Here is a 26,878-nt window from a genome sequence, read left to right on the forward strand (position 1 = left end):
ACACTACAAACACGCTACGGTGTACACGCTTCAAACACGCTACGGTGTACACACTACAAACACGCTACAAACACGCTACGGTGTACACGCTACAAACACGCTACGGTGTACACGCTACAAACACGCTACAAACACGCTACGGTGTACACGCTACAAACACACTACAAACACGCTACGGTGTACAAGCTACAAACACGCTACGGTGTACACGCTACAAACACACTACAAACACGCTACGGTGTACACGCTACAAACACACTACAAACACGCTACGGTGTACACGCTACAAACACGCTACAAACACGCTACGGTGTACACGCTACAAACGCGCTACGGCGTACACACTACAAACACGCTACGGTGTACATGCTACAAACACGCTACGGTGTACATGCTACAAACGCACTACAAACACGCTACGGTGTACACGCTACAAACACACTACAAACACGCTACGGTGTACACGCTACAAACGCGCTACGGTGTACATGCTACAAACACGCTACGGTGTACATGCTACAAACACGCTACGGCATACACGCCTAGAGAGGTTTGCAGTGTGTGCAAACCTGGTCAAGAACTACAGGAAACGTATGATCTCTGTAATTGCAAACAAAGGTTTCTGTACCAAATATTAAGTTATGCTTTTCTGATGTATCAAATACTTGTCATGCAATAAAATGCAAATTAATTACTTAAAAATCAAACAACGTGATTTTCTTGATTTTTTTTTTAGATTCCGTCTCTCACAGTTGAAGTGTACTACCTATGATGAAAATTACAGACCTCTACATGCTTTGTAAGTAGGAAAACCTGCAAAATCAGCAGTGTATCAAATACTTGTTCTCCCCACTGTAGATGATAAAAGCTGCAGCCAAATGCAGGTTACCTGGTGGTACAGGGAGATCAGCCAGGTTGACTGGGCGTCCAGCCTTATGAGACCTGATGGCATCCTGGTATTGCTGTTACATATACACACACACACACACACACACAGAGAAAAACATTAGTACGATATATCCAAGCAGGTACACATTACAGTGTGTGTGTGAGACGTTTCTGCTGTCAAAGGCATGGAACTTTTGGAGTTCTTTTTCATTCTTTGTGTGTGTGTGTGTGTGTGTGTGTGTGTGTGTGTACGTGAACCACCAGTCATTTCTTTGATGTGTGTGTGTGTGTGTGTACGTGAACCACCAGTCATTTCTTTGATGTGTGTGTACCTTGACGATGCGCTGGTGCATGCGTGCCTTGCGGTCGTCTCCTTTGCTCTTGGCCCCCTCTGCTGCAGCTTTGTATCTGTCCATCCTTTGTTGTAACGCTTCCCCTACACTGCCTGGGGCTGGGAGGACTGTCTCACACACACACACACACACACACACACACACGTCTCCACTGAGCGACCTGCCACAAAATGGCTGCCGTGCATCAACCAGATGGGAGCTACACATTGGTGATGGAGGTGATTTCCCCCTTTAGAAAGACCCTTTATATATCCAATCCATCATTATTATCATTAATATTATGTGTGTTACCGGAGTCGGCCACCGGGGGAGCTGCAGGGGGAGCTGCAGGGGAGGGCCTGGAGGAAGACTGGGGAGGAGCTGAACGCTCTACCACTGCATCTCCTGAGGAGAGAGAGAGGGATGAGAAGAAAGAGGAGTTTGGGGGGGTTGAGATCAGATGTTTAGGGGTCAGGGCAGAATGTACGAAGTGTCTCAGATTAGGAGTCCTGATCTAGGATCAGGTTCCCCATGTCCTCTTTTTCATTGTGATCTAAAAGGGAAAACTGATCCCAGATCAACACTCTCTCAGAGACTGAGACACTATGAATATAGACCCTGGTCTTCTAGTCTCTAGCAGGTCTTTAGGGATGAGACAGACACTATGAATATAGACCCTGGTCTCCTAGTCTCTAGCAGGTCTTTAGGGATGAGACAGACACTATGAATATAGACCCTGGTCTTCTAGTCTCTAGCAGGTCTTTAGGGATGAGACTGAGACACTATGAATACAGACCCTGGTCTTCTAGTCTCTAGCAGTTCTTTGGGGATGAGACAGACACTATGAATACAGACCCTGGTCTTCTAGTCTCTAGCAGGTCTTTGGGGATGAGACAGACACTATGAATACAGACCCTGGTCTTCTAGTCTCTAGCCGGTCTTTGGGGATGAGACAGACACTATGAATACAGACCCTGGTCTTCTAGTCTCTAGCAGGTCTTTAGGGATGAGTTTCAAATGGCAGCCTATAGGCCCTAGTCAAAAGTAGGGCACTATATAGGGAATAGGGTGTCATTGATAAACCAAGCGCACCTGGAGGGGGAGGTAGAGAGCTGAGGTCCACTGGTTCCCCTCTGTCCAACGCCTCTACTACTGGGTCTAGTTTCTGTACAAGGAGAGGTGGTGGAGAGGGAGAGGAGAGGGAGAGGTGGTGGAGAGGGAGAGGAGAGGGAGAGGAGGTGGTGGAGAGGGAGAGGAGGTGGAGAGGAGGTGGTGGAGAGGGAGAGGAGAGGGAGAGGGAGAGGAGGTGAAGATGTGGTGGAGAGGGAGAGGGAGAGGGGAGAGGTGGTGGAGAGGGAGAGGAAGTGGTGGAGAGGGAGAGGCGAGGGAGAGGAGGTGGTGGTGGGAGGTGGTGGAGAGGGAGAGGAGAGGGAGAGGAGGTGGTGGAGAGGGAGAGGAGGTGAAGAGGTGGTGGAGAGGGAGAGAAGGTGGTGGAGAGGGAGAGAAGGTGGTGGAGAGGGAGAGGAGGTGAAGAGGTGGTGGAGAGGGAGAGGAGGTGAAGAGGTGGTGGAGAGGGAGAGGAGGTGGTGGAGAGGAGGTGGTGGAGAGAGAGAGGATAGGGAGAGGAGGTGAAGAGGGAGAGGAGGTGGTGGAGAGGGAGAGGAGGTGAAGAGGTGGTGGAGAGAGGGAGAGGAGGTGGAGAGGGAGAGGAGGTGGTGGAGAGGAAGAGGAGGTGAAGAGGTGGTGGAGAGGGAGAGGAGGTGAAGAGGTGGTGGAGAGGGAGAGGAGGTGAAGAGGTGGTGGAGAGGGAGAGGGAGAGGAGGTGGTGGAGAGGAGGTGGTGAAGAGGGAGAGGAGGTGAAGAGGGAGAGGAGGTGGTGGAGAGGGATAGGAGGTGAAGAGGTGGTGGAGAGGGAGAGGAGAGAGGAGGTGGAGAGGGAGAGGAGGTGGAGAGGAGGTGGTGGAGAGGGAGAGGAGGTGAAGAGGTGGTGGAGAGAGAGAGGAGAGGGAGAGGAGGTGGAGAGGGAGAGGAGGTGAAGAGGGAGAGGAGGTGAAGAGGGAGAGGAGAGGTGTAGTCAGGTGGGTGTGTTCCTGTACATTGCCAACATGCCAGATCTCATAATGGCTGGATAGGTCACAGGAGGTTGGTGGCACCATAACTGGGGAGGATGGGGCTCGTGGTAATGACTGGAGCAGAATAGGTGGAATGGTACCAAATACATCAGACACATGGTTTCCATGGTTTCTAGGTGTTCGATGCCATTCCATTGGCTCCGTTCAGGCCATTATTATGAGCCGTCCTCCCCTCACCAGCCTCCACTGGGATAGGTGTTGAACATATCAGCTAACCACATCATGTGATATAGCAACTCAGACTGAGCAGTCGATGACGTGGCATGCAGCTATTGGTTGATGCAATGCAGCAGCTGGCATCTAGTCAGACAGGAACACCACCTTGTTTACTTTTACAACACTACATTCCTAAAGACAATTATGGACTTTTTACTCCATTGTCCCTGACTCCTAAAAGTACTTGTTACACTTTGAATGCTTAGCAGGACAGGAAAATGGTCCAATTCACACACTTATCAAGAGAACATCTCATCCCTACTGCCTCTGATCTGGCGGACTCACTAAACACACGTGCATCTTTTGTAAATGATGTCAGACTGTGCCCCTGGCTATCTGTACATTTAAAAAAACATGACATTTTTTGCTAAATATAAGGAATTTGAAATGATTTTTACGTTTACTTTTGATAGTACTCAAGTAGTATTTTGCAGAGTGACTTGAGATATTTTCAATTAAAGTATCTTTACTTTAACTCAAGTATGACAGTTGGGTCCTTTTCCCACCATTGCAGTACATGGATTCCACATGGGAAAGTGTGCGTGTCCTTCTCATTGAACTCCTACAGGTTTTACAGGACCTCACTGCTGCCTCGTCTTTCTCTGCCATTTCTGACACTGTTAACGATGTAGTGGTGGAGAGTCAACTTCAAAATAATTGATTCCTCGACTCCCGGTGTCAACTTCCACTTCTGAGTGTCACGAATCGATTTCGCTAGGAATCAACTCCTACGATTCAGTAATTTTAGATAGGAGGAGAATGATTGGTGTCCGTACACAAACACTCAAATCTTTCATAGCAAGCTAGCGAGGGACAGAGAGAGAGAGAGAGAGGGGGCACAGTATAGACAAGTCAGATCCTTTAACCCCTAGTGGAGGTCCATTAACCCCTAGTGGAGACCCTTTAACCCCTAGTGGAGGTCCATTAACCCCTAGTGGAGGTCCTTTAACCCCTAGTGGAGGTCCTTTAACCCCTAGTGGAGGTCCTTTAACCCCTAGTGGAGGTCCATTAACCCCTAGTGGAGGTCCTTTAACCCCTAGTGGAGACCCTTTAACCCCTAGTGGATGTCCTTTAACCCCTAGTGGAGGTCCTTTAACCCCTAGTGGAGGTCCATGGAGGTCCTTTAACCCCTATTGGAGGTCCATTAACCCCTAGTGGAGGTCCTTTAACCCCTAGTGGAGGTCCTTTAACCCCTAGTGGAGGTCCTTTAACCCCTAGTGGAGGTCCTTTAACCCCTAGTGGAGGTCCTTTAACCCCTAGTGGAGGTCCTTTAACCCCTAGTGGAGGTCCTTTAACCCCTAGTGGAGGTCCATTAACCCCTAGTGGAGGTCCTTTAACCCCTAGTGGAGGTCCATTAACCCCAAGAGGAGGTCCTTTAACCCCTAGTGGCGGTCCTTTAACCCCTAGTGTGTGGAGTACCTTGGCGATGTGGTAGTGTTGTCTGGCCAGCTCTGAATCTCCTCCCTGCTTGGCGTGGAGGGCTGCCAGCTTATACTCCCTCTGTCTGTTTAGAACACACTGCTTCAACTCTACAGAGAGAGAGGGGAGGAGAGAGAGAGAGGAGGGAGAGGAGGGAGAGAGAGGGGAGGAGAGAGAGAGGAGGGAGAGAGAGAGAGGAGGGAGAGTAGGGAGAGAGAGGGGATGAGAGAGAAAGAGGAGGGAGAGAGGAGGGAGAGAGAGAGAGAATGATATAACAACCAGAATGTTCCAGTGCTTAGGGGACTGCATTGACATTTACAGGCTGGTGTCTGTCTTCAAAAAGGTGTATGTGTGATCTACCTGAGTGCCGTGCGTCTGGTTGAATGGGGGTGAGGGGGGAGATAGCAGGTGTATCCGGGGTAACGGCAGTGTGTTTCTGAGGGGGGACCAGGAGGCGGGTCTTAGGAGGCGGGGCAACAGGCGGAGCCTCCCTCAGAGGCTTCTGATTGGTGAACGGGGAGGGCGTCAGCACTGGGGTTGGCAGCCCCCGCTCTTTGATTGGTTTAGGCTGCTGCACGGGGGCTGGGGCAGGCTTTCCACCTGTGGAGACAGGAGGCGGGATTTCCTCTTCGTTGACCGGTTTTCCTTTCTTGGCTGACGTCATCATGGACTGCAATGTCTAGGGGGAGACAACAAGCAAACATACAATTCAGCTGGCTGGAAAATAGACCTTCACATGTCGAATCACAGGTTTACATATGGCTAGATGAGTGTGGGATAATTCATGTTCCTGGAGGGGGAGATATATCAAGCATCTCATAGGATTGCTGATCTAGGATCAGGTCCATCCTGTCCAGTGATCTTGTTCATTATAATCTTAAGGGAGAAACTGGTCATAGATCAGCACTCCTACTCTGAGACACATCATCATTACAACCAGCCCATGGTCTCTGGCTCACCTTCAATCCGCGGTCGTATCTGCGAGCCTTGCTGGTCTCCCCCTCTGCATTAGCATTGGAGATGGCTGTCTGGTACATGTCAATGCGTTCAGCCAGGCAGGCCTCCAGCCCGGTTGCACCACTAGGAGTGCTGGGGGTGGAGCGGGGGGTGGAGTTAGAGCTTGGAGTGGTGGCAGGTTTCTGAACCTGTTCATCATCATCGTCCTCCAAAACCTCATTCAGCTCAGCCTGGGGATGGATAAAGACACATAAATGCATAAAACACACACAGATAGGGAGAGAGAGAGAGAGAGAGACACACACACACACACACAGATAGGGAGAGAGAGAGAGAGAGAGACACACACACACACACAAACACACACAGATAGGGAGAGAGAGAGACACACACACACACACAATTCAGGAAAGTGTTGCCATTGGGAATGAAACAACAACAGATAGGAGGAAGATAAAGGACAAGAGAAGTGTGAAGAGGAGTGTAAACATGGTGGATACCAGGAGATCATCATCATCCTCCAGATCATCATCCCCATCATCATCATCCTCATCAAGGTCCTTCATACACAGAGCCGCCATACGCTCGATATCAGCCATGGGAACTGGAGCTGTGGAGAGGCAGGCGGGTCAGACACACACACGGTATCAACCCGGTTCTAGTGGTAGGGTCTGTGGAAGTTATTTCATACAAGATTGGGAGAAGATAATGGGTGAGGATGATGATGACGATGAATAGGATGATCATCACCTTTTCCTGTCCCTTTCTTCCCCTGGGACCCGCCCCCGCCCATCAGAGCCAGTAGCTCCGCCTCCAGCTCTTTTTCATTTCCTCCTCCATCCATCCCTCCATCCGGAGACAGATCCAGGAGCAGCCCCATCTTAGAGAGACAAAGAGAGGGAGAAAGAAAGAGAATTGAAAACACAAATGACTGGTGTTATCAATGACAACTTGACTTACAGTTATCAAATCAATGATCAAAATGAGGTTACCTGTTTGGCTCGCGCTGCCCCCTGTCCCCTGGGCGGGGGGTTCCGACTGTGACTCATGGAGAGAACCTTGTCAACGGACCTGTGGCACAACTACAACAACACAGTAGAACCAAAGAGACCTAATTGTAACATGTGGCAAATAGTTCCAGTAGTTAGCTACATTCAGCTTTTATCGTACACGTGTTTGCGGACAAAAATGGACAGCTAGCTACAGGACTGTTGAATTTACACTACATTTAGCTAGTTGGATACATTTCATTGATATCATGGCTGCTAATAACACATTCGTTGACTGCTCACGTTTTGTGTCAGTCTCTGACAACGCTTAGCAACAAATGAGTACAGTGACGTTAGCAGTTAGCTAGCTATCAACAGCAAATTCATAGTATCAAATGTTGTTTATCCTCATTCGATGTTGAGCAGCTGTGACTTGTAGTAGTTAGCTTGTTAACAAGGTAACGTTAGCTTGCCATGTAATTTGTAAACATTGCCATTACCTTGTCATACGTTATCCACGGACCATATGTTGAGCGCTTTCTTAGTCCATACGACGAATGATAATTTCGAAAACATACGAGAGAACCCTAGTCACGTATAAAGTATTGCTAGTTAGAGAGCTATTAAAAACACGAAAAGGTGTGTACATTGGCTACTTCCTACTTCCTGCATTGGGTAACCATTGGCAACGCGACTACCTCGCTTTACGGCGTTTGAAGAACACGCCCAGAAATCGCTGAAAAATATTCTAACAAGTGTCTAGCTGTAAGGTCCACTCAAAGTTATATGTAAAAAATCTTATATTCGTCACCGAACATTAGATTTGTTTCAATCTTAGCAAGACAGTTGTGCTTGGTATGCACTGTAGCTATATGTTTCAGTGAGAGTGTTAAACGTTTGATAGCTAGCTAGCAAGAGAGACCACTCACAATCCGTCTTGATCTGCACTGCCAGGTAGGCTAACTACCTACAGTTGTGACCAAACCAAGAGCTTGAGGAGAAACTAAGATCTCCCATCAAAATTCTAAAGTGTTAGCTAGATAGATGTTATTGGCTAGTTGTCTTTGTTTTGAATGAGATGTTTTGTCAGTGTCATGAAATCTGATATTATTGGCAAATCATTGTTAGCTAACTTAGCCAACTGACACTTTGTCTCTGTTTTGTTTTTGCATAGCATTTGAAGAGCTAGCTTGGGAGGATGACCAAAAAACAAAAGCAAACCACAAGTAAGACTGAACTAACCCCCGTTAAATTCACATCAACTGTATATTGGGGCTTAAACGATCTCCAATGCTTTCATTGGCTGAAATCATTCATTCCTAAAGTGAATATCTGGACATAAAACGTTCATCCAACATCGTTGAATTTATCTGAGATTTTAATTTAACCAGGTAAGTCGACTGAGAACACATTCTCAGTTACAGCAACAACCTGGGAAATAGTTACAGGGATGAATGAGCCAATTGGAAGCTGGGGATGATTAGGTGACCATGATGGTACGAGGGCCAGATGGGGAATTTACCCCAGACACCTTTGTTAACACCTCTACTCTTACAATAAGTGCCATGGGATCTTTTAGTGACCACAGAGAGTCAGAACCCCCATTTAACAACCCATCCAAAAGACAGCACCCTACACAGGGCAATGTCCCCAATCACTGACCAATATTTTTTTTGACAAGAGGAAAGAGTGCCTCCTACTGGCCCTCTAACACCACTTCCAGCAGCATCCGGTCTCCCATCCAGGACCAACCCTGCTTATCTTCAGAAGCCAGCCAGCAGTGGGATGCAGGGTGCTATGCTGCTGGCAAGATAGCGAAAAACAAAGTGAAAGGTTGACAGTCCACCCGTTTGCTTGCTATGTATGTGTGAAAGAAAGGACAGTTCCTTAGCATGAAGTGGATGTTTTCTCTCCAGGTTTCACACCTCCCCAGCCTAGGTCACTCAGGTCAAGGAAGAGAAAGTGCAGTGATGAGTCAGAGGAGAGCGCCCCCTCTGGAGAGGCACAGCCCTCACACCTTGAACAGGTAGCCACCAGAAGTTCCATTTGCTGGTTGAGCGTTTGTCAGTTACAATTCAAATGTTGCTATGTTCTAACTGATTCCTCCTCCTCTGCTGTGTGCAGCAGGACACTGAGGGAACAGTGTTAAACACCACCTCTCCTCCTAAAGATCCCCACTGCCCTCTGACGGCCTGTACTACTCATCCATCTCAGCAGGCTAACAAAGCGGGAGATACCACTGCACCCAAGCAAGAGGGGGATCCAGTGGAGGAAAGTCCGGTTGTGACTGGCTTCGAGGGAGAACAAGCCATTGGAGGGGCTGTGGAGGGGGCGGGCACAGAGGAGTCAGTTCCAACCAATCAGGATGGTGGAGATAGTCCACAGGAAGACCATAGTGTGGAGCCCTCTGTCAAAGATGACGAGGGTAGAGAAGAAGACATCAAGACACAGAGTTTCCTCAGCTTCCCCCCACACCCACTGACTGTAGCACAGCCCCAACCCCAGCCCTCCCTGCTTCCCTCCAAGGAGGTCAACGTTGGGGACGGGGACAGTCAAACCGACAAGGAAGAGGAGCAGTGTGGAGAGAAGAACCCAAAGCCCAATATGGAGGAGCTCGACAGTGAACAGCAGGAGGCTATAGATGACAGAGGTGTTTGTCTGGGTGGTGGGAGGGAGGGGCCACCAGTGGAGGAGGACAGATCTGTGGAAGAACCAGTGAAGAAGAGGAGAAGGAGAATGGGGATGTGTGGTCTGGGAGAGAGAGAGAGGAGAGGAATAGGGGAGCAGTGGCAGAAGGAACGAAAGAGTGTGACGGAAGGAGGGAGGGAGGGAGAGGAGATGGTGCTGGTGAGGAAAGCTGAGGAGGAGAAAGTGGAGAAAGAGAGAGAGGAGGACATCGGGCAGAGTGGTGATAGTGGTGGTGGTTGTGCCAACCTGGTGGCTGTAGAGGGAACTACAGCAGCATCATCCTCTGATCCGTCCCTCCTTTCATTCATCCCTCCATCCGCTCCTCTTGGGAGTACCACTGAGCAGAGGAAGGAAGAGGGGGAGAAGTTAGATGAGGAGCAGCTTCAGTCAGGGGGAGACCCCAGCCAGGCAGACCCCAGCCATGCAGACCCCAGCCAGGCAGACCCCAGCCATACAGACCCCAGCCATGCAGACCCCAGCCAGGCAGACCCCAGCCATGCAGACCCCAGCCATGCAGACCCCAGCCATGCAGACCCCAGCGAAGTGGCTTATTCTGGGACAGAGCAGGTCACAGGAGAGGGTTTCCGGACTGGCCTGGAGGTGGACCCACTGAGTGAGCAGCCTGTGATGTTGGTGGAAGAAGAGCTGGACACAGAGGGGGTTGTGGAGAAGAACCAGGAGGGGGACAGGGGGGGCTGTGGGTCTAATGAGCCAGAGGAGAGCCCCCCTAGGGCCCCTACACCATCCTCCACCACCACCCCTACCTCTATCCCTCTGGAGGCTGGGACAGAGAGGGAGCACCACAGAGAGGTTCAGAGCTCAACTACCCAGAGAGAGGGGGGGGCTGAAGATGGGGCTGGGAGTGTGGCCGACCCCCGGGCACTCATTCTGTCCCCGGCTGACAGAGGAGAGTCCACCATGCCTCGCCCCACAAAGCCAGGTCCTGGAAGGGAGGGGCACAACCAGGCTCCAGTGACACCTGGTGGCTCGGAGGAGAACAACCACGTGAGTGTTTTTGTTGACGTCTTTGTTTGTTACTTTGCTTGTTTGTTTGAGTCCTGATTGTTTGTGTATTTCAGTCCACCACCTCAGACCTGACCAGAGACAACGATGATGCTGCTGTCGTTGATCCGTTTGGAGTGCTGCCTCTGGACGATGTGTCTGACTCTCAACTCAACACCATCACTCTGACGTGAGAGGGGGTAGAGGAGGTAGACGAGGCATGGGGGAAGGAGGGGGTATGGGGGAGGAGGTAGACGCAGGCATGGGGGAGGAAGGAGGGGGATAGGAGGTAGATGCAGGCATGGGGGAGGAAGGAGAGGGGGGAGGAAGTAGTAGACACAGGCATGGGGGGGGGAGGAAGGAGGTAGAGGGGGGGAGGAGGAGGTAGATGCAGGCATGGGGGGAGGAAGGAGGGGGTATAGGAGGTAGACACAGGCATGGGGGGGAGGAAGGAGGCATGGGGGGGGGAGGAGGTAGATGCAGGCAGGAGGGGTAGACACAGGCATGGGGGGGGGAGGAAGGAGGAGGGTAGGCATGGGGGGGAGGAAGGAGGGGGGGGGGGGTATAGGAGGACACAGGCAGAAGGCAGGCATGGGGGGGGGAAGGGGGTATAGGAGGGCACAGGCATGGGGGGGAGGGAAGGAGGGGGGTATAGGAGGTAGATGCAGGCATGGGGGAAGGAGGGGGTAGAGGAGGTAGATGCAGGCATGGGGGAGGAAGGAGGGGGTAGAGGAGGGGGTAGAGGAGGTAGATGCAGGCATGGGGGAGGAAGGAGGGGGTAGAGGAGGTAGATGCAGGCAGAGGAGGTAGGCAGGCATGGGGGTGGAAGGAGGGGGGTATAGGAGGTAGATGCAGGAAGGAGGTAGATGCAGGCATGGGGGAGGAGGGTAGACAGGCAGGCATAGGAGGTAGATACAGGCTTGGGGGAGGAAGGAGGGGGTATAGGAGGTAGACACAGGCATGGGGGGGGGAGGAAGGGGGGGTAGGATAGACACAGGCATGGGGGAGGAAGGAGGGGGTATAGGAGGTAGACACAGGCATGTAGGAGGGGGATGGGGGAGGAAGGAGGGGGGGTATAGGAGGTAGACACAGGCATGGGGGAGGAAGGAGGGGGGGGGGAGGAAGGAGGGGGTAGGAGGTAGACACAGGCATGGGGGAGGAAGTATAGGAGGTAGACACAGGCATGGGGGGTAGGAGGTAGCATGGGGAGGAAGGGGGGTTATAGGAGGTAGACACAGGCATGGGGAGGAAGGGGGTATAGGAGGTAGACACAGGCATGGGGGAGGAAGGAGGGGGTATAGGAGGTAGACACAGGCATGGGGGAGGAAGGAGGGGGTATAGGAGGTAGACACAGGCATGGGGGGAGGAAGGAGGGGGTATAGGAGGTAGACACAGGGGGGGTAGGAGGAGGTAGACACAGGCATGGGGGAGGAGGTAGACAGGCAGGAGGGGGGGGTATAGGAGGTAGACACAGGCATGGGGGAGGAAGGAGGGGGTATAGGAGGTAGATGGGGGAGGGGGGGTATAGGAGGTAGACACAGGCATAGAGGTAGATGCAGGCATGGGGGAGGGGGGGTATAGGAGGGGGAGGTAGATGGGAGGAGATGCAGGCAGGAGGTAGGTAGATGCAGGATGGGGGGGGAGGCATGGGGGGGGAGGAGGGGGGAGGGGGAAGGAGGGTAGGGATATAGGGGGGGTAAGGAGGGGGAGGAAGACACAGATGCATGGGGGGCATGCAGGCATGGGGGGGGGGGAGGTAGAGGCATGGGGGGGAAGGAGGGGGAGGATGATGCAGGCATGAGGAAGAGGAGGTAGAGATGCAGGCATGGGGGGAGGAGAGAAGTGCTGATATGCAGATGAGGTAGATGAGATGCAGGTAGATGAGGAAATTAGAAAATAAGAGTGAGAGAGAGGGATGAGAAGGAGGGATGTGAGAGTTAGAGAGAGGGATGAGAAGGAGGGATGGGAGAGAGAGGGGTGAGAAGGGATGGTAAAGGATGAGTGTGACAGAGATAAGAGTAGATGAAGGGATATATCCATCTTTACCTCTGGGTCTGGAGACAGAGATGAGAGTAGATGAAGGGATATCTCCATCTTTACCTCTGGGTCTGGAGACAGAGATGAGAGTAGATAAAGTGATATCTTTATCTCCTCCATCTTTACCTCTGCGTCTGGAGACAGAGATGAGAGTAGATGAAGGGATATCTTTATCTCCTCCATCTTTACCTCTGGGTCTGGAGACAGAGATGAGAGTAGATGAAGGGATATCTCCATCTTTACCTCTGGGTCTGGAGACAGAGATGAGAGTAGATGAAGGGATATCTCCATCTTTACCTCTGGGTCTGGAGACAGAGATGAGAGTAGATGAAGGGATATCTCCATCTTTACCTCTGGGTCTGGAGACAGAGATGAGAGTAGATGAAGGGATATCTCCATCTTTACCTCTGGGTCTGGAGACAGAGATGAGAGTAGATAAAGTGATATCTTTATCTCCTCCATATTTACCTCTGCGTCTGGAGACAGAGATGAGAGTAGATGAAGGGATATCTTTATCTCCTCCATCTTTACCTCTGGGTCTGGAGACAGAGATGAGAGTAGATGAAGGGATATCTCCATCTTTACCTCTGGGTCTGGAGACAGAGATGAGAGTAGATGAAGGGATATCTCCATCTTTACCTCTGGGTCTGGAGACAGAGATGAGAGTAGATGAAGGGATATCTCCATCTTTACCTCTGGGTCTGGAGACAGAGATGAGAGTAGATGAAGGGATATCTCCATCTTTACCTCTGGGTCTGGAGACAGAGATGAGAGTAGATGAAGGGATATCTTTATCTCCTCCATCTTTACCTCTGCGTCTGGAGACAGAGATGAGAGTAGATGAAGGGATATCTTTATCCTCCATCTTTACCTCTGGGTCTGGAGACAGAGATGAGAGTAGATGAAGGGATATCTCCATCTTTACCTCTGGGTCTGGAGACAGAGATGAGAGTAGATGAAGGGATATCTCCATCTTTACCTCTGGGTCTGGAGACAGAGATGAGAGTAGATGAAGGGATATCTCCATCTTTACCTCTGGGTCTGGAGACAGAGATGAGAGTAGATGAAGGGATATCTCCATCTTTACCTCTGGGTCTGGAGACAGAGATGAGAGTAGATGAAGGGATATCTCCATCTTTACCTCTGGGTCTGGAGACAGAGATGAGAGTAGATGAAGGGATATCTCCATCTTTACCTCTGGGTCTGGAGACAGAGATGAGAGTAGATGAAGGGATATCTCCATCTTTACCTCTGGGTCTGGAGACAGAGATGAGAGTAGATGAAGGGATATCTCCATCTTTACCTCTGGGTCTGGAGACAGAGATGAGAGTAGATGAAGGGATATCTCCATCTTTACCTCTGGGTCTGGAGACAGAGATGAGAGTAGATGAAGGGATATCTCCATCTTTACCTCTGGGTCTGGAGACAGAGATGAGAGTAGATGAAGGGATATCTCCATCTTTACCTCTGGGTCTGGAGACAGAGATGAGAGTAGATGAAGGGATATCTCCATCTTTACCTCTGCGTCTGGAGACAGACGCGTTGTGTTTTCTCAGTGTTAAAAAACAAACATCAGAGAAGATCCCCTGCCGGGTCACTGCTTCTAGATCATCTGCTGGAGGCCTCTCAAATGGCACCCTATTCCCTACATAGTGCACTACTTTAGACCACAGTCCTATATAGTGCACTACTGTAGACCACAACCCTATATAGTGCACTACTTTAGACCACAGCCCTATATAGTGTACTACTTTAGACCAGGGACCATGGTCAAAAGTAGTGCACTATAAAGGGAAAAGGGTGCCATTTGGGACATACAGTGAGCTCCAAAAGTATTATTATTTTAGGCTCTGTACTCCAGCACTTTGGGAGGCACTACATTGACCACATTTTTATAGTGCACTATTTTAGACCACAGTCCTATATAGTGCTTAGACCACAGTCCTATAGTGCACTACTTTAGACCACAACCCTATATAGTGCACTACTTTAGACCACAGCCCTGATATAGTGCACTACTGTTGACCACACTATTGCACTACTTTAGACCACAGCCCTGTATAGTGTATAGTGCACTACTTTAGACCACAATATAGTGCACTACTATGGGACCTTTAGACAAGCCCTTTTGCACTACTTTGACCACAGCCCTATATAGCACTACTTTGACCACAGCCCTATATTGTGCACTATGACCACAGCCCTATATAGTGCACTACCAAACCTATATAGTGCACTACTTTAGACCAGGGACCTATATAGTGCACTACTTTAGACCACCTACTTAGACCAGGGTACTACTTTAGACCAGGGACCATGGTCAAAAGTAGTGCACTATAAAGGGAAAAGGGTGCCATTTGGGACATACAGTGAGCTCCAAAAGTATTATTATTTTAGGCTCTGTACTCCAGCACTTTGGGAGGTTGGCATTATTTTTGATGGGGGGGATGATATTTGTGCGTCTGTAACATTGTTGATGTAGTTATTGTGTGCTGTGAATATGGGAACAAATACGTTTTACTACTTTAATACAGACACTACATGGCCAAAAGTATGTGGACACCTGCTTGTCAAACATCTCATTCCACATTCATGGGCATTAATATGGAGTTGATCCCCCTCATGTGCTGCTATAACAGCCTCCACTGTTCTGGGAAGGCTTTCCACTAGATGTTGGAACATTACTGCTATAACAGCCTCCACTGTTCTGGGAAGGCTTTCCACTAGATGTTGGAACATTACTGCTATAACAGCCTCCACTGTTCTGGGAAGGCTTTCCACTAGATGTTGGAACATTACTGCTATAACAGCCTCCACTGTTCTGGGAAGGCTTTCCACTAGATGTTGGAACATTACTGCTATAACAGCCTCCACTCTTCTGGGAAGGCTTTCCACTAGATGTTGGAACATTACTGCTATAACAGCCTCCACTCTTCTGGGAAGGCTTTCCACTAGATGTTGGAACATTACTGCTATAACAGCCTCCACTGTTCTGGGAAGGCTTTCCACTAGATGTTGGAACATTACTGCTATAACAGCCTCCACTCTTCTGGGAAGGCTTTCCACTAGATGTTGGAACATTACTGCTATAACAGCCTCCACTCTTCTGGGAAGGCTTTCCACTAGATGTTGGACTAGATGTTGGAACATTACTGCTATAACAGCCTCCACTCTTCTGGGAAGGCTTTCCACTAGATGTTGGAACATTACTGCTATAACAGCCTCCACTCTTCTGGGAAGGCTTTCCACTAGATGTTGGAACATTACTGCTATAACAGCCTCCACTGTTCTGGGAAGGCTTTCCACTAGATGTTGGAACATTACTGCTATAACAGCCTCCACTCTTCTGGGAAGGCTTTCCACTAGATGTTGGAACATTACTGCTATAACAGCCTCCACTGTTCTGGGAAGGCTTTCCACTAGATGTTGGAACATTACTGCTATAACAGCCTCCACTCTTCTGGGAAGGCTTTCCACTAGATGTTGGAACATTACTGCTATAACAGCCTCCACTGTTCTGGGAAGGCTTTCCACTAGATGTTGGAACATTACTGCTATAACAGCCTCCACTGTTCTGGGAAGGCTTTCCACTAGATGTTGGAACATTACTGCTATAACAGCCTCCACTGTTCTGGGAAGGCTTTCCACTAGATGTTGGAACAGATGTTTACTGCTATAACAGCCTCCACTGTTCAGCCCAGATGTTGGAACATTATGTTAACAGCCTCCACTGTTCTGGGAAGGCTTTCCACTAGATGTTGGAACATTACTGCTATAACAGCCTCCACTCTTCTGGGAAGGCTTTCCACTAGATGTTGGAACATTACTGCTATAACAGCCTCCACTCTTCTGGGAAGGCTTTCCACTAGATGTTGGAACATTACTGCTATAACAGCCTCCACTCTTCTGGGAAGGCTTTCCACTAGATGTTGGAACATTACTGCTATAACAGCCTCCACTCTTCTGGGAAGGCTTTCCACTAGATGTTGGAACATTACTGCTATAACAGCCTCCACTCTTCTGGGAAGGCTTTCCACTAGAACATTATGCTATTGGAAACATTACTGCTATAACAGCCTCCACTGTTCTGGGAAGGCTTTCCACAGATGTTGGAACATTACTGCTATAACAGCCTCCACTCTTCTGGGAAGGCTTTCCACTAGATGTTGGAACATTACTGCTATAACAGCCTCCACTCTTCTGGGAAGGCTTTCTACTAGATGTTGGAACATTACTGCTATAACAGCCTCCACTCTTCTGGGAAGGCTTTCCACTAGATGTTGGAACATTACTGCTATAACAGCCTCCACTCTTCTGGGAAGGCTTTCCACTAGATGTTGGAACATTACTGCTACAACAGCCTCCACTCTTCTGAGAAGGCTTTCCACTAGATGTTGGAACATTACTGCTATAACAGCCTCCACTCTTCTGGGAAGGCTTTCCCACTAGATGTTGGAACATTGCTGTGGGGACTTGCTTCCATTCAGCCACAAGAGCATTAGTGAGGTTGGGCACTGATGTTATGCGATTTAGGCCTGGTTTGCAGCCAGCGTTCCAATTCATCCCAAAGGTGTTCGATGGGGTTGAGGTCAGGGCTCTGTGCAGGCCAGTCATGTTCTTCCACACCGATCTCGGCAAACCATTTCTGTAGCTGAATCCACTAATCTGAAGGGGTGTCCACATACTTCTGTATATGTAGTGTATATAAGTGACTTTGTCCCAATATTTTTGGTCCCCTAAAATGGGGGGGTTGTGTAAAAAAAAAAGTGCTGTAATTTCTAAACGGTTCACCCGATATGCATGAAAATACCCTCAAATCAAAGCTGACAGTCTGCACTTTAACCTCATAGTCATTGTATCATTTCAAATCCCAAAGTGCTGAAGTACAGAAACAAAAATGATCACTGTCAGCAGACAAAAGAGATGTAATGACAAGCCAATCAGATAGCTAGAAAAAAAAGTGTTTGCCGGAGGTGAACAGTTGTGAACGATTGTCCTGAGAGTAAATCATTGTTTCTATCTAGAACAGAGGTTCCCAGCCTCTTCTGTTCCTGAGAGCAAATCATTGTTTCTATCTAGAACAGCGGTTCCCAGCCTCTTCTGTTCCTGAGAGTAAATCATTGTTTCTATCTAGAACAGAGGTTCCCAGCCTCTTCTGTTCCTGAGAGTAAATCATTGTTTCTATCTAGAACAGAGGTTCCCAGCCTCTTCTGTTCCTGAGAGTAAATCATTGTTTCTATCTAGAACAGAGGTTCCCAGCCTCTTCTGTTCCTGAGAGCAAATCATTGTTTATATCTAGAACAGAGGTTCCCAGCCTCTTCAGTTCCTGAGAGCAAATCAGTCAAAAGCTTTTGAGGACCATCTTTCACAGAGTCGCAGAATGTTTTAAACATAAACTATCTTGGCTGTCAAATGTAGTGCATTTTAGCAGTGGACGTAAAACATGAACAGCCTGTTATAAACCTTTAGCATTGTGAAAAGTCATGTCAAATGTAGTGCATTTTAGCAGTGGACGTAAAACATGAACAGCCTGTTATAAACCTTTAGCATTGTGAAAAGTCATGTCAAATGTAGTGCATTTTAGTAGTGGACGTAAAACACGAACAGCCTGTTATAAACCTTTAGCATTGTGAAAAGTCATGTCAAATGTAGTGCATTTTAGTAGTGGACGTAAAACACGAACAGCCTGTTATAAACCTTTAGCATTGTGAAAAGTCATGTCAAATGTAGTGCATTTTAGTAGTGGACGTAAAACACGAACAGCCTGTTATAAACCTTTAGCATTGTGAAAAGTCATGTCAAATGTAGTGCATTTTAGTAGTGGACGTAAAACACGAACAGCCTGTTATAAACCTTTAGCATTGTGAAAAGTCATGTCAAATGGCTTATAACACCCTTAATAACCTCAACTGTTATTATTTTTGGAAGATTGTTGTTTTTTATCCTCCCAGAAATTGCGGACCACCTGCAGTACCCAGCGATAACCATGGTCTAGATATACCACCTGCAGTACCCAGCGATAACCACTGATCTAGATATACCACCTGCAGTACCCAACGATAACCACTGATCTAGATATACCACCTGCAGTACCCAGCGATAACCACTGATCTTATATACCACCTGCAGTACCCAACTGATAATCACTGATCTAGATATACCACCTGTGTTTTTTACCCAACGATAACCACTGATCTAGATATACCACCTGCAGTACCCAGCGATAACCACTGATCTAGATATACCACCTGCAGTACCCAGCGATAATCACTGATCTAGATATACCACCTGCAGTACCCAGCGATAACCACTGATCTAGATATACCACCTGCAGTACCCAGCGATAACCACTGATCTAGATATACCACCTGCAGTACCCAGCGATAACCACTGATCTATATATACCACCTGCAGTACCCAGCGATAATCACTGATCTAGATATACCACCTGCAGTACCCAGCGATAACCACTGATCTAGATATACCACCTGCAGTACCCAGCGATAATCACTGATCTAGATATACCACCTGCAGTACCCAGCGATAACCACTGATCTAGATATACCACATGCAGTACCCAACGATAACCACTGATCTAGATATACCACATGCAGTACCCAGCGATAATCACTGATCTAGATATACCACCTGCAGTACCCAGCGATAATCACTGATCTAGATATACCACATGCAGTACCCAGCGATAACCACTGATCTAGATATACCACCTGCAGTACCCAACGATAACCATGGTCTAGATATACCACCTGCAGTACCCAGCGATAACCATGGTCTAGATATACCACCTGCAGTACCCAACGATAACCACTGATCTAGATATACCACCTGCAGTACCCAGCGATAATCACTGATCTAGATATACCACCTGCAGTACCCAGCGATAATCACTGATCTAGATATACCACATGCAGTACCCAGCGATAATCACTGATCTAGATATACCACCTGCAGTACCCAGCGATAATCACTGATCTAGATATACCACCTGCAGTACCCAGCGATAATCACTGATCTAGATATACCACCTGCAGTACCCAGCGATAATCACTGATCTAGATATACCACCTGCAGTACCCAGCGATAATCACTGATCTAGATATACCACCTGCAGTACCCAGCGATAATCACTGATCTAGATATACCACCTGCAGTACCCAGCGATAATCACTGATCTAGATATACCACCTGCAGTACCCAGCGATAACCACTGATCTAGATATACCACCTGCAGTACCCAGCGATAACCACTGATCTAGATATACCACCTGCAGTACCCAGCGATAACCACTGATCTAGATATACCACCTGCAGTACCCAGCGATAATCACTGATCTAGATATACCACCTGCAGTACCCAGCGATAACCACTGATCTAGATATACCACCTGCAGTACCCAGCGATAATCACTGATCTAGATATACCACCTGCAGTACCCAGCGATAATCACTGATCTAGATATACCACCTGCAGTACCCAGCGATAATCACTGATCTAGATATACCACCTGCAGTACCCAACGATAACCACTGATCTAGATATACCACATGCAGTACCCAGCGATAACCACTGATCTAGATATACCACCTGCAGTACCCAGCGATAATCACTGATCTAGATATACCACCTGCAGTACCCAGCGATAATCACTGATCTAGATATACCACCTGCAGTACCCAGCGATAACCACTGATCTAGATATACCACCTGCAGTACCCAGCGATAACCACTGATCTAGATATACCACCTGCAGTACCCAGCGATAATCACTGATCTAGATATACCACCTGCAGTACCCAGCGATAATCACTGATCTAGATATACCACCTGCAGTACCCAACGATAACCACTGATCTAGATATACCACATGCAGTACCCAGCGATAACCACTGATCTAGATATACCACCTGCAGTACCCAGCGATAATCACTGATCTAGATATACCACCTGCAGTACCCAGCGATAATCACTGATCTAGATATACCACCTGCAGTACCCAGCGATAACCACTGATCTAGATATACCACCTGCAGTACCCAGCGATAACCACTGATCTAGATATACCACCTGCAGTACCCAGCGATAACCACTGATCTAGATATACCACCTGCAGTACCCAGCGATAACCACTGATCTAGATATACCACCTGCAGTACCCAGCGATAACCACTGATCTAGATATACCACCTGCAGTACCCAGCGATAACCACTGATCTAGATATACCACCTGCAGTACCCAGCGATAACCACTGATCTAGATATACCACCTGCAGTACCCAGCGATAACCACTGATCTAGATATACCACCTGCAGTACCCAACGATAACCACTGATCTAGATATACCACCTGCCGTACCCAGCGATAACCACTGATCTAGATATACCACCTGCAGTACCCAACGATAACCACTGATCTAGATATACCACCTGCAGTACCCAGCGATAACCACTGATCTAGATATACCACCTGCAGTACCCAACGATAACCACTGATCTAGATATACCACCTGCAGTACCCAGCGATAACCACTGATCTAGATATACCACCTGCAGTACCCAGCGATAACCACTGATCTAGATATACCACCTGCAGTACCCAACGATAACCACTGATCTAGATATACCACCTGCAGTACCCAGCGATAACCACTGATCTAGATATACCACCTGCAGTACCCAGCGATAACCACTGATCTAGATATACCACCTGCAGTACCCAGCGATAACCACTGATCTAGATATACCACCTGCAGTACCCAGCGATAACCACTGATCTAGATATACCACCTGCAGTACCCAGCGATAACCACTGATCTAGATATACCACCTGCAGTACCCAGCGATAACCACTGATCTAGATATACCACCTGCAGTACCCAACGATAACCACTGATCTAGATATACCACCTGCAGTACCCAACGATAACCACTGATCTAGATATACCACCTGCAGTACCCAACGACAACTACTGATGTAGATATACCACCTGCAGTACCCAACGATAACCACTGATCTAGATATACCACCTGCAGTACCCAACGATAACCACTGATCTAGATATACCACCTGCAGTACCCAGCGATAACCACTGATCTAGATATACCACCTGCAGTACCCAGCGATAACCACTGATCTAGATATACCACCTGCAGTACCCAGCGATAACCACTGATCTAGATATACCACCTGCAGTACCCAGCGATAACCACTGATCTAGATATACCACCTGCAGTACCCAACGATAACCACTGATCTAGATATACCACCTGCAGTACACTGATCAACCTGCAGATAACCACTGATCTAGATATACCACCTGCAGTACCCAGCGATAACCATGGTCTAGATATACCACCTGCAGTACCCAACGATAACCACTGATCTAGATATACCACCTGCAGTACCCAGCGATAACCACTGATCTAGATATACCACCTGCAGTACCCAGCGATAACCACTGATCTAGATATACCACCTAACCACGATAACCACTGATCTAGATATACCACCTGCAGTACCCAACGATAACCACTGATCTAGATATACCACCTGCAGTACCCAACGATAACCACTGATCTAGATATACCACCTGCAGTACCCAGCGATAACCACTGATCTAGATATTTCATCTTGTTTCAGTAACACTACTGGTCAGATAGATTTATCCATCTTCCTAGAACCAGTACACTATTTTATAACTTTGTATTGGCTTGTTTTGAAGCCTACGATGAACCCTTATTCCCCATATAGTGCACATGTGGCCCTGGTCGAAAGAAGTGCATTATATAGGGAATGGTGCCATTCTCTGTCTCTCTCTTCCCCTTAACTAGTGAGAAAGAGGAAGAGGAGAAAGAGGAAGGGCATGAAGACGCTACAGAACTGGTCTGTGGCCTGATCAGAGAACTCTCCTACCTAAAGTGAGTCTTCGTCTCTTTTCCCTCCTCTCCCTCCATCCTTCTACTGCTTCACCACTTTCTCCTAGTGATGACCTTTGACCTAATGAACTTTAGAAGTCAGCCTGATCTGCCCCACAGATCTCTGAGCTCTGATTGGCTAGATGGCTGTCTGCTCAGATGGACATAGATTAGGATTTCACCTCCTTAGTTAACACAGGAGAGGAGGAGAACAGGGATGGGGTTCTAAATTCTGCTGTTAGCTGTACCATGTGTTCCTCTCCCTCCTCCTTCACTACTGTTAGCTGTACCATGTGTTCCTCTCTCTCCTCCTTCACTACTGTTAGCTGTACCATGTGTTCCTCTCCCTCCTTCACGACTGTTAGCTGTACCATGTGTTCCTCTCCCTCCTCCTTCACGACTGTTAGCTGTACCATGTGTTCCTCTCCCTCCTCCTTCACTACTGTTAGCTGTACCATGTGTTCCTCTCTCTCCTCCTTCACTACTGTTAGCTGTACCATGTGTTCCTCTCCCTCCTCCTTCACTACTGTTAGCTGTACCATGTGTTCCTCTCCCTCCTCCTTCACTACTGTTAGCTGTACCATGTGTGCCTCTCCCTCCTCCTTCACTACTGTTAGCTGTACCATGTGTTCCTCTCCCTCCTCCTTCACTACTGTTAGCTGTACCATGTGTTCCTCTCCCTCCTCCTTCACTACTGTTAGCTGTACCATGTGTTCCTCTCCCTCCTCCTTCACTACTGTTAGCTGTACCATGTGTTCCTCTCCCTCCTCCTTCACTACTGTTAGCTGTACTATGTGTTCCTCTCTCTCCTCCTTCACTGCTGTTAGCTGTACCATGTGTTCCTCTCCCTCCTCCTTCACTACTGTTAGCTGTACCATGTGTTCCTCTCCCTCCTCCTTCACTACTGTTAGCTGTACTATGTGTTCCTCTCTCTCCTCCTTCACGACTGTTAGCTGTACCATGTGTTCCTCTCCCTCCTTCACGACTGTTAGCTGTACCATGTGTTCCTCTCTCTCCTCCTTCACTACTGTTAGCTGTACCATGTGTTCCTCTCTCTCCTCCTTCACTACTGTTAGCTGTACCATGTGTTCCTCTCTCCTCCTTCACTACTGTTAGCTGTACCATGTGTTCCTCTCCTCCTTCACTACTGTTAGCTGTACCATGTGTTCCTCTCTCTCCTCCTTCACTACTGTTAGCTGTACCATGTGTTCCTCTCCCTCCTCCTTCACTACTGTTAGCTGCACCATGTGTTCCTCTCCCTCCTCCTTCACTACTGTTAGCTGTACCATGTGTTCCTCTCCCTTCTCCTTCACTACTGTTAGCTGTACCATGTGTCCCTCTCCCTCCTTCACTACTGTTAGCTGTAACATGTGTCCCTCTCCCTCCTCCTTCACTACTGTTAGCTGTACCATGTGTTCCTCTCCCTCCTCCTTCACTACTGTTAGCTGTACCATGTGTCCCTCTCCCTCCTCCTTCACTACTGTTAGCTGCACCATGTGTTCCTCTCCCTCCTTCACTACTGTTAGCTGCACCATATGTGCCTCTCCCTCCTCTTTCACTACTGTTAGCTGCACCATGTGTTCCTCTCCTTCCTCTTTGAGTTGTCTCACCTCAGTCCGATGAGCAGCCAGCTCTCTCAGACGGCCGTCCGTCTCCACCTTCTGCCCTCCGGGTCTTGTTGGGGGAGTGTTGTTGTGCGGGTCTGTTTTGGGGTCTGTTCTGTCTGGATAGTGTGGACTAGATCTCTGAGCTCCATGTCTCTCTCCAGCTCTGTGAATGTATCCCTCTCAGTGGTGGATGCAGTTGTGGGACCTGGGTGTGTTCAGTGCTGAGGGGGGCGACTATCCTCGTCTACAGGACAGTTTGAAGAGATGTGATCAGACTCACTCAGGATGGGGGAGTCGTCACAAAGAGAGATCTTGTCCTGCTATGCTCTCTCTTTGATCTCTCTCTCAATTCAATTTCAATTCAATGGGCATTATTGGCATAGGAAACACATGTTTACATTGCCAAAGGAATCTCACACCTCTCAAGATCAAACCAACAACGTTTGCATGACAGTGGTGATCAGATGTTTTGTAAGTAGTAGTAAAAACAGACAAATAGCAACTGAAAATAACATCACTCTCTCCCAATGCATCTCTTCCTCCCTCCCCTATCCTTCTCTTTTCTCCTTTTCTCTCCCTCTTTTCTTTCCTCCCTACATCTCTATCTCTCCCTCCTTCATCCCTCTCTTTCAGTCGGGTAGTGATGGCTACCCATCGGGAGCTAGAGTCTCTTCGCCGTGGCAACAAGACAGTGAGGCCTCCCCCACGCCGCGTCTTCCCCCCACGACGCTCTGAGATCTAGACTGCCTCCCAAATAGCACCCTATTCCCTATATATAGTGCCCTACTTTTGACCTGGGCCCATAGACACTATATAGGGAATAAGGCTCTGGTCAACAGTGGTACACTATATAGGGAATAAGATGCCATTTGCCATCAACGGTAACAGTCTTCACATAGCGGAGGCTCACTTGAAGTTGATTTGTATTTATGTTTTGACTTGAATACTCCAGATCAGTTTGAGAACAATGATCCAAAGTATCAACCCAGATGAGAACTGAATGTTTGTCAAGTTATATGGACACAACGTTATAATAATAATGCTGGTCTATAATACCATTTAAGGGTTCTTTTCTTCTCCTCTGCCTTTCCTAATGCTGAGGACATCCGTTTGGAACAGTATGTAGTTACTGTGTTTTGTAGAATGTGTTATAAAATAAATGATCACTAAGGTGAATCTTTGGTTATTGTACATCTCCTCATCTCAGTCGTGTCTCTATGAAACATGTGGCTTTAATAACTAACCAGTCTAAAGATTCCCAGCATAAAGATCACCTTTACCACTAAGACCTAAAGTCTACCTGTAGACAATGCCCTATATAGTGCACTACTTTAGACCACAGCCCTATATTGTGCACTACTTTAGACCACAGCCCTATATAGTGCACTACTTTAGACCACAGCCCTATATTGTGCACTACTTTAGACCACAGCCCTATATAGTGCACTACTTTAGACCACAGCCCTATATAGTGCACTACTTTAGACCACAGCCCTATATAGTGCACTACTTTAGACCACAGCCCTATATAGTGCACTACTTTAGACCACAGGCCTATATAGTGCACTACTTTAGACCACAGCCCTATATAGTGCACTACTGTTGACCACTGCCCTATATAGTGCACTACTGTTGACCACAGCCCTATATAGTGCACTACTGTTGACCACAGCCCTATATAGTGCACTACTGTTGACCACTGCCCTATATAGTGCACTACTGTTGACCACAGCCCTATGGCCCCTGATCAAAAGTAGGGCACTATTTATGAAATATAATGCCATTTGCTGAATACAACAGGTGTAGTAGACCTTACTGTGAAATGCTGAATACAACAGGTGTAGTAGACCTTACTGTGAAATGCTGAATACAACAGGTGTAGTAGACCTTACTGTGAAATGCTGAATACAACAGGTGTAGTAGACCTTACCGTGAAATGCTGAATACAACCGGTGTAGTAGACCTTACTGTGAAATGCTGAATACAACAGGTGTAGTAGACCTTACTGTGAAATGCTGAATACAACAGGTGTAGTAGACCTTACAGTGAAATGCTGAATACAACAGGTGTAGTAGACCTTACTGTGAAATGCTGAATACAACAGGTGTAGTAGACCTTACCGTGAAATGCTGAATACAACAGGTGTAGTAGACCTTACAGTGAAATGCTGAATACAACAGGTGTAGTAGTACAGTGAAATGCTGAATACAACAGGTGTAGTTACAGTGAAATGCTGAATACAACAGGTGTAGTAGACCTTACAGTGAAATGCTGAATACAACAGGTGTAGTAGACCTTACAGTGAAATGCTGAATACAACAGGTGTAGTAGACCTTACAGTGAAATGCTGAATACAACAGGTGTAGTAGACCTTACAGTGAAATGCTGAATACAACAGGTGTAGTAGTAGTGAAAGACAACTAGTAGACAGTGAAATGCTGAATACAACAGGTGTAGTAGACCTTACAGTGAAATGCTGAATACAACAGGTGTAGTAGACCAGTGAAATGCTGAATACAACAGGTGTAGTAGATGCTGAAATGCTGAATACAACAGGTGTAGTAGACCTTACAGTGAAATGCTGAATACAACAGGTGTAGTAGACCTTACTGTGAAATGCTGAATACAACAGGTGTAGTAGACCTTACTGTGAAATGCTGAATACAACAGGTGTAGT

General features: G+C 47.9%; 2 protein-coding genes across 4 annotated transcripts; one reads left to right on the top strand and one right to left on the bottom strand.

Moving 5' to 3' along the window:
- Positions 1-814: 814 nt before the first annotated feature.
- LOC115116002 (coiled-coil and C2 domain-containing protein 1A-like) lies at positions 815-7,592 on the bottom strand. Its single transcript, XM_065001060.1, has 11 exons — positions 7,434-7,592; positions 6,937-7,026; positions 6,695-6,824; positions 6,445-6,554; positions 5,947-6,174; positions 5,348-5,666; positions 4,988-5,097; positions 2,313-2,385; positions 1,533-1,625; positions 1,221-1,348; positions 815-962 (listed from the first exon to the last, which is right to left on the bottom strand). The coding sequence occupies exons 2-11, from the start codon at positions 6,991-6,993 to the stop codon at positions 822-824; spliced, it is 1,389 nt and encodes a 462-aa protein (XP_064857132.1). The 5' UTR covers positions 6,994-7,026; positions 7,434-7,592; the 3' UTR covers positions 815-821.
- Positions 7,593-7,663: 71 nt separating this feature from the next.
- Positions 7,664-25,392, top strand: LOC115116003 (protein kintoun-like). 3 transcript variants are annotated; one of them, XM_065001058.1, is made up of 7 exons: positions 7,665-7,887; positions 8,108-8,159; positions 8,850-8,959; positions 9,061-10,626; positions 10,701-10,813; positions 22,511-22,597; positions 24,835-25,392. In XM_065001058.1, the coding sequence occupies exons 2-7, from the start codon at positions 8,132-8,134 to the stop codon at positions 24,941-24,943; spliced, it is 2,013 nt and encodes a 670-aa protein (XP_064857130.1). In that variant the 5' UTR covers positions 7,665-7,887; positions 8,108-8,131; the 3' UTR covers positions 24,944-25,392. The 3 variants fall into 3 exon arrangements, with proteins under 3 accessions (XP_064857131.1, XP_064857130.1, XP_064857129.1); XM_065001057.1 differs by having other exon boundaries at positions 7,666-7,887; positions 9,058-10,626; XM_065001059.1 differs by lacking the exon at positions 22,511-22,597 and having other exon boundaries at positions 7,664-7,887; positions 9,058-10,626.
- The last annotated feature ends 1,486 nt before the right edge of the window (positions 25,393-26,878 follow it).

This window comes from Oncorhynchus nerka, linkage group LG15, assembly GCF_034236695.1.
Source record: "Oncorhynchus nerka isolate Pitt River linkage group LG15, Oner_Uvic_2.0, whole genome shotgun sequence".
Classification (NCBI taxonomy): Eukaryota; Metazoa; Chordata; class Actinopteri; order Salmoniformes; family Salmonidae; genus Oncorhynchus; species Oncorhynchus nerka.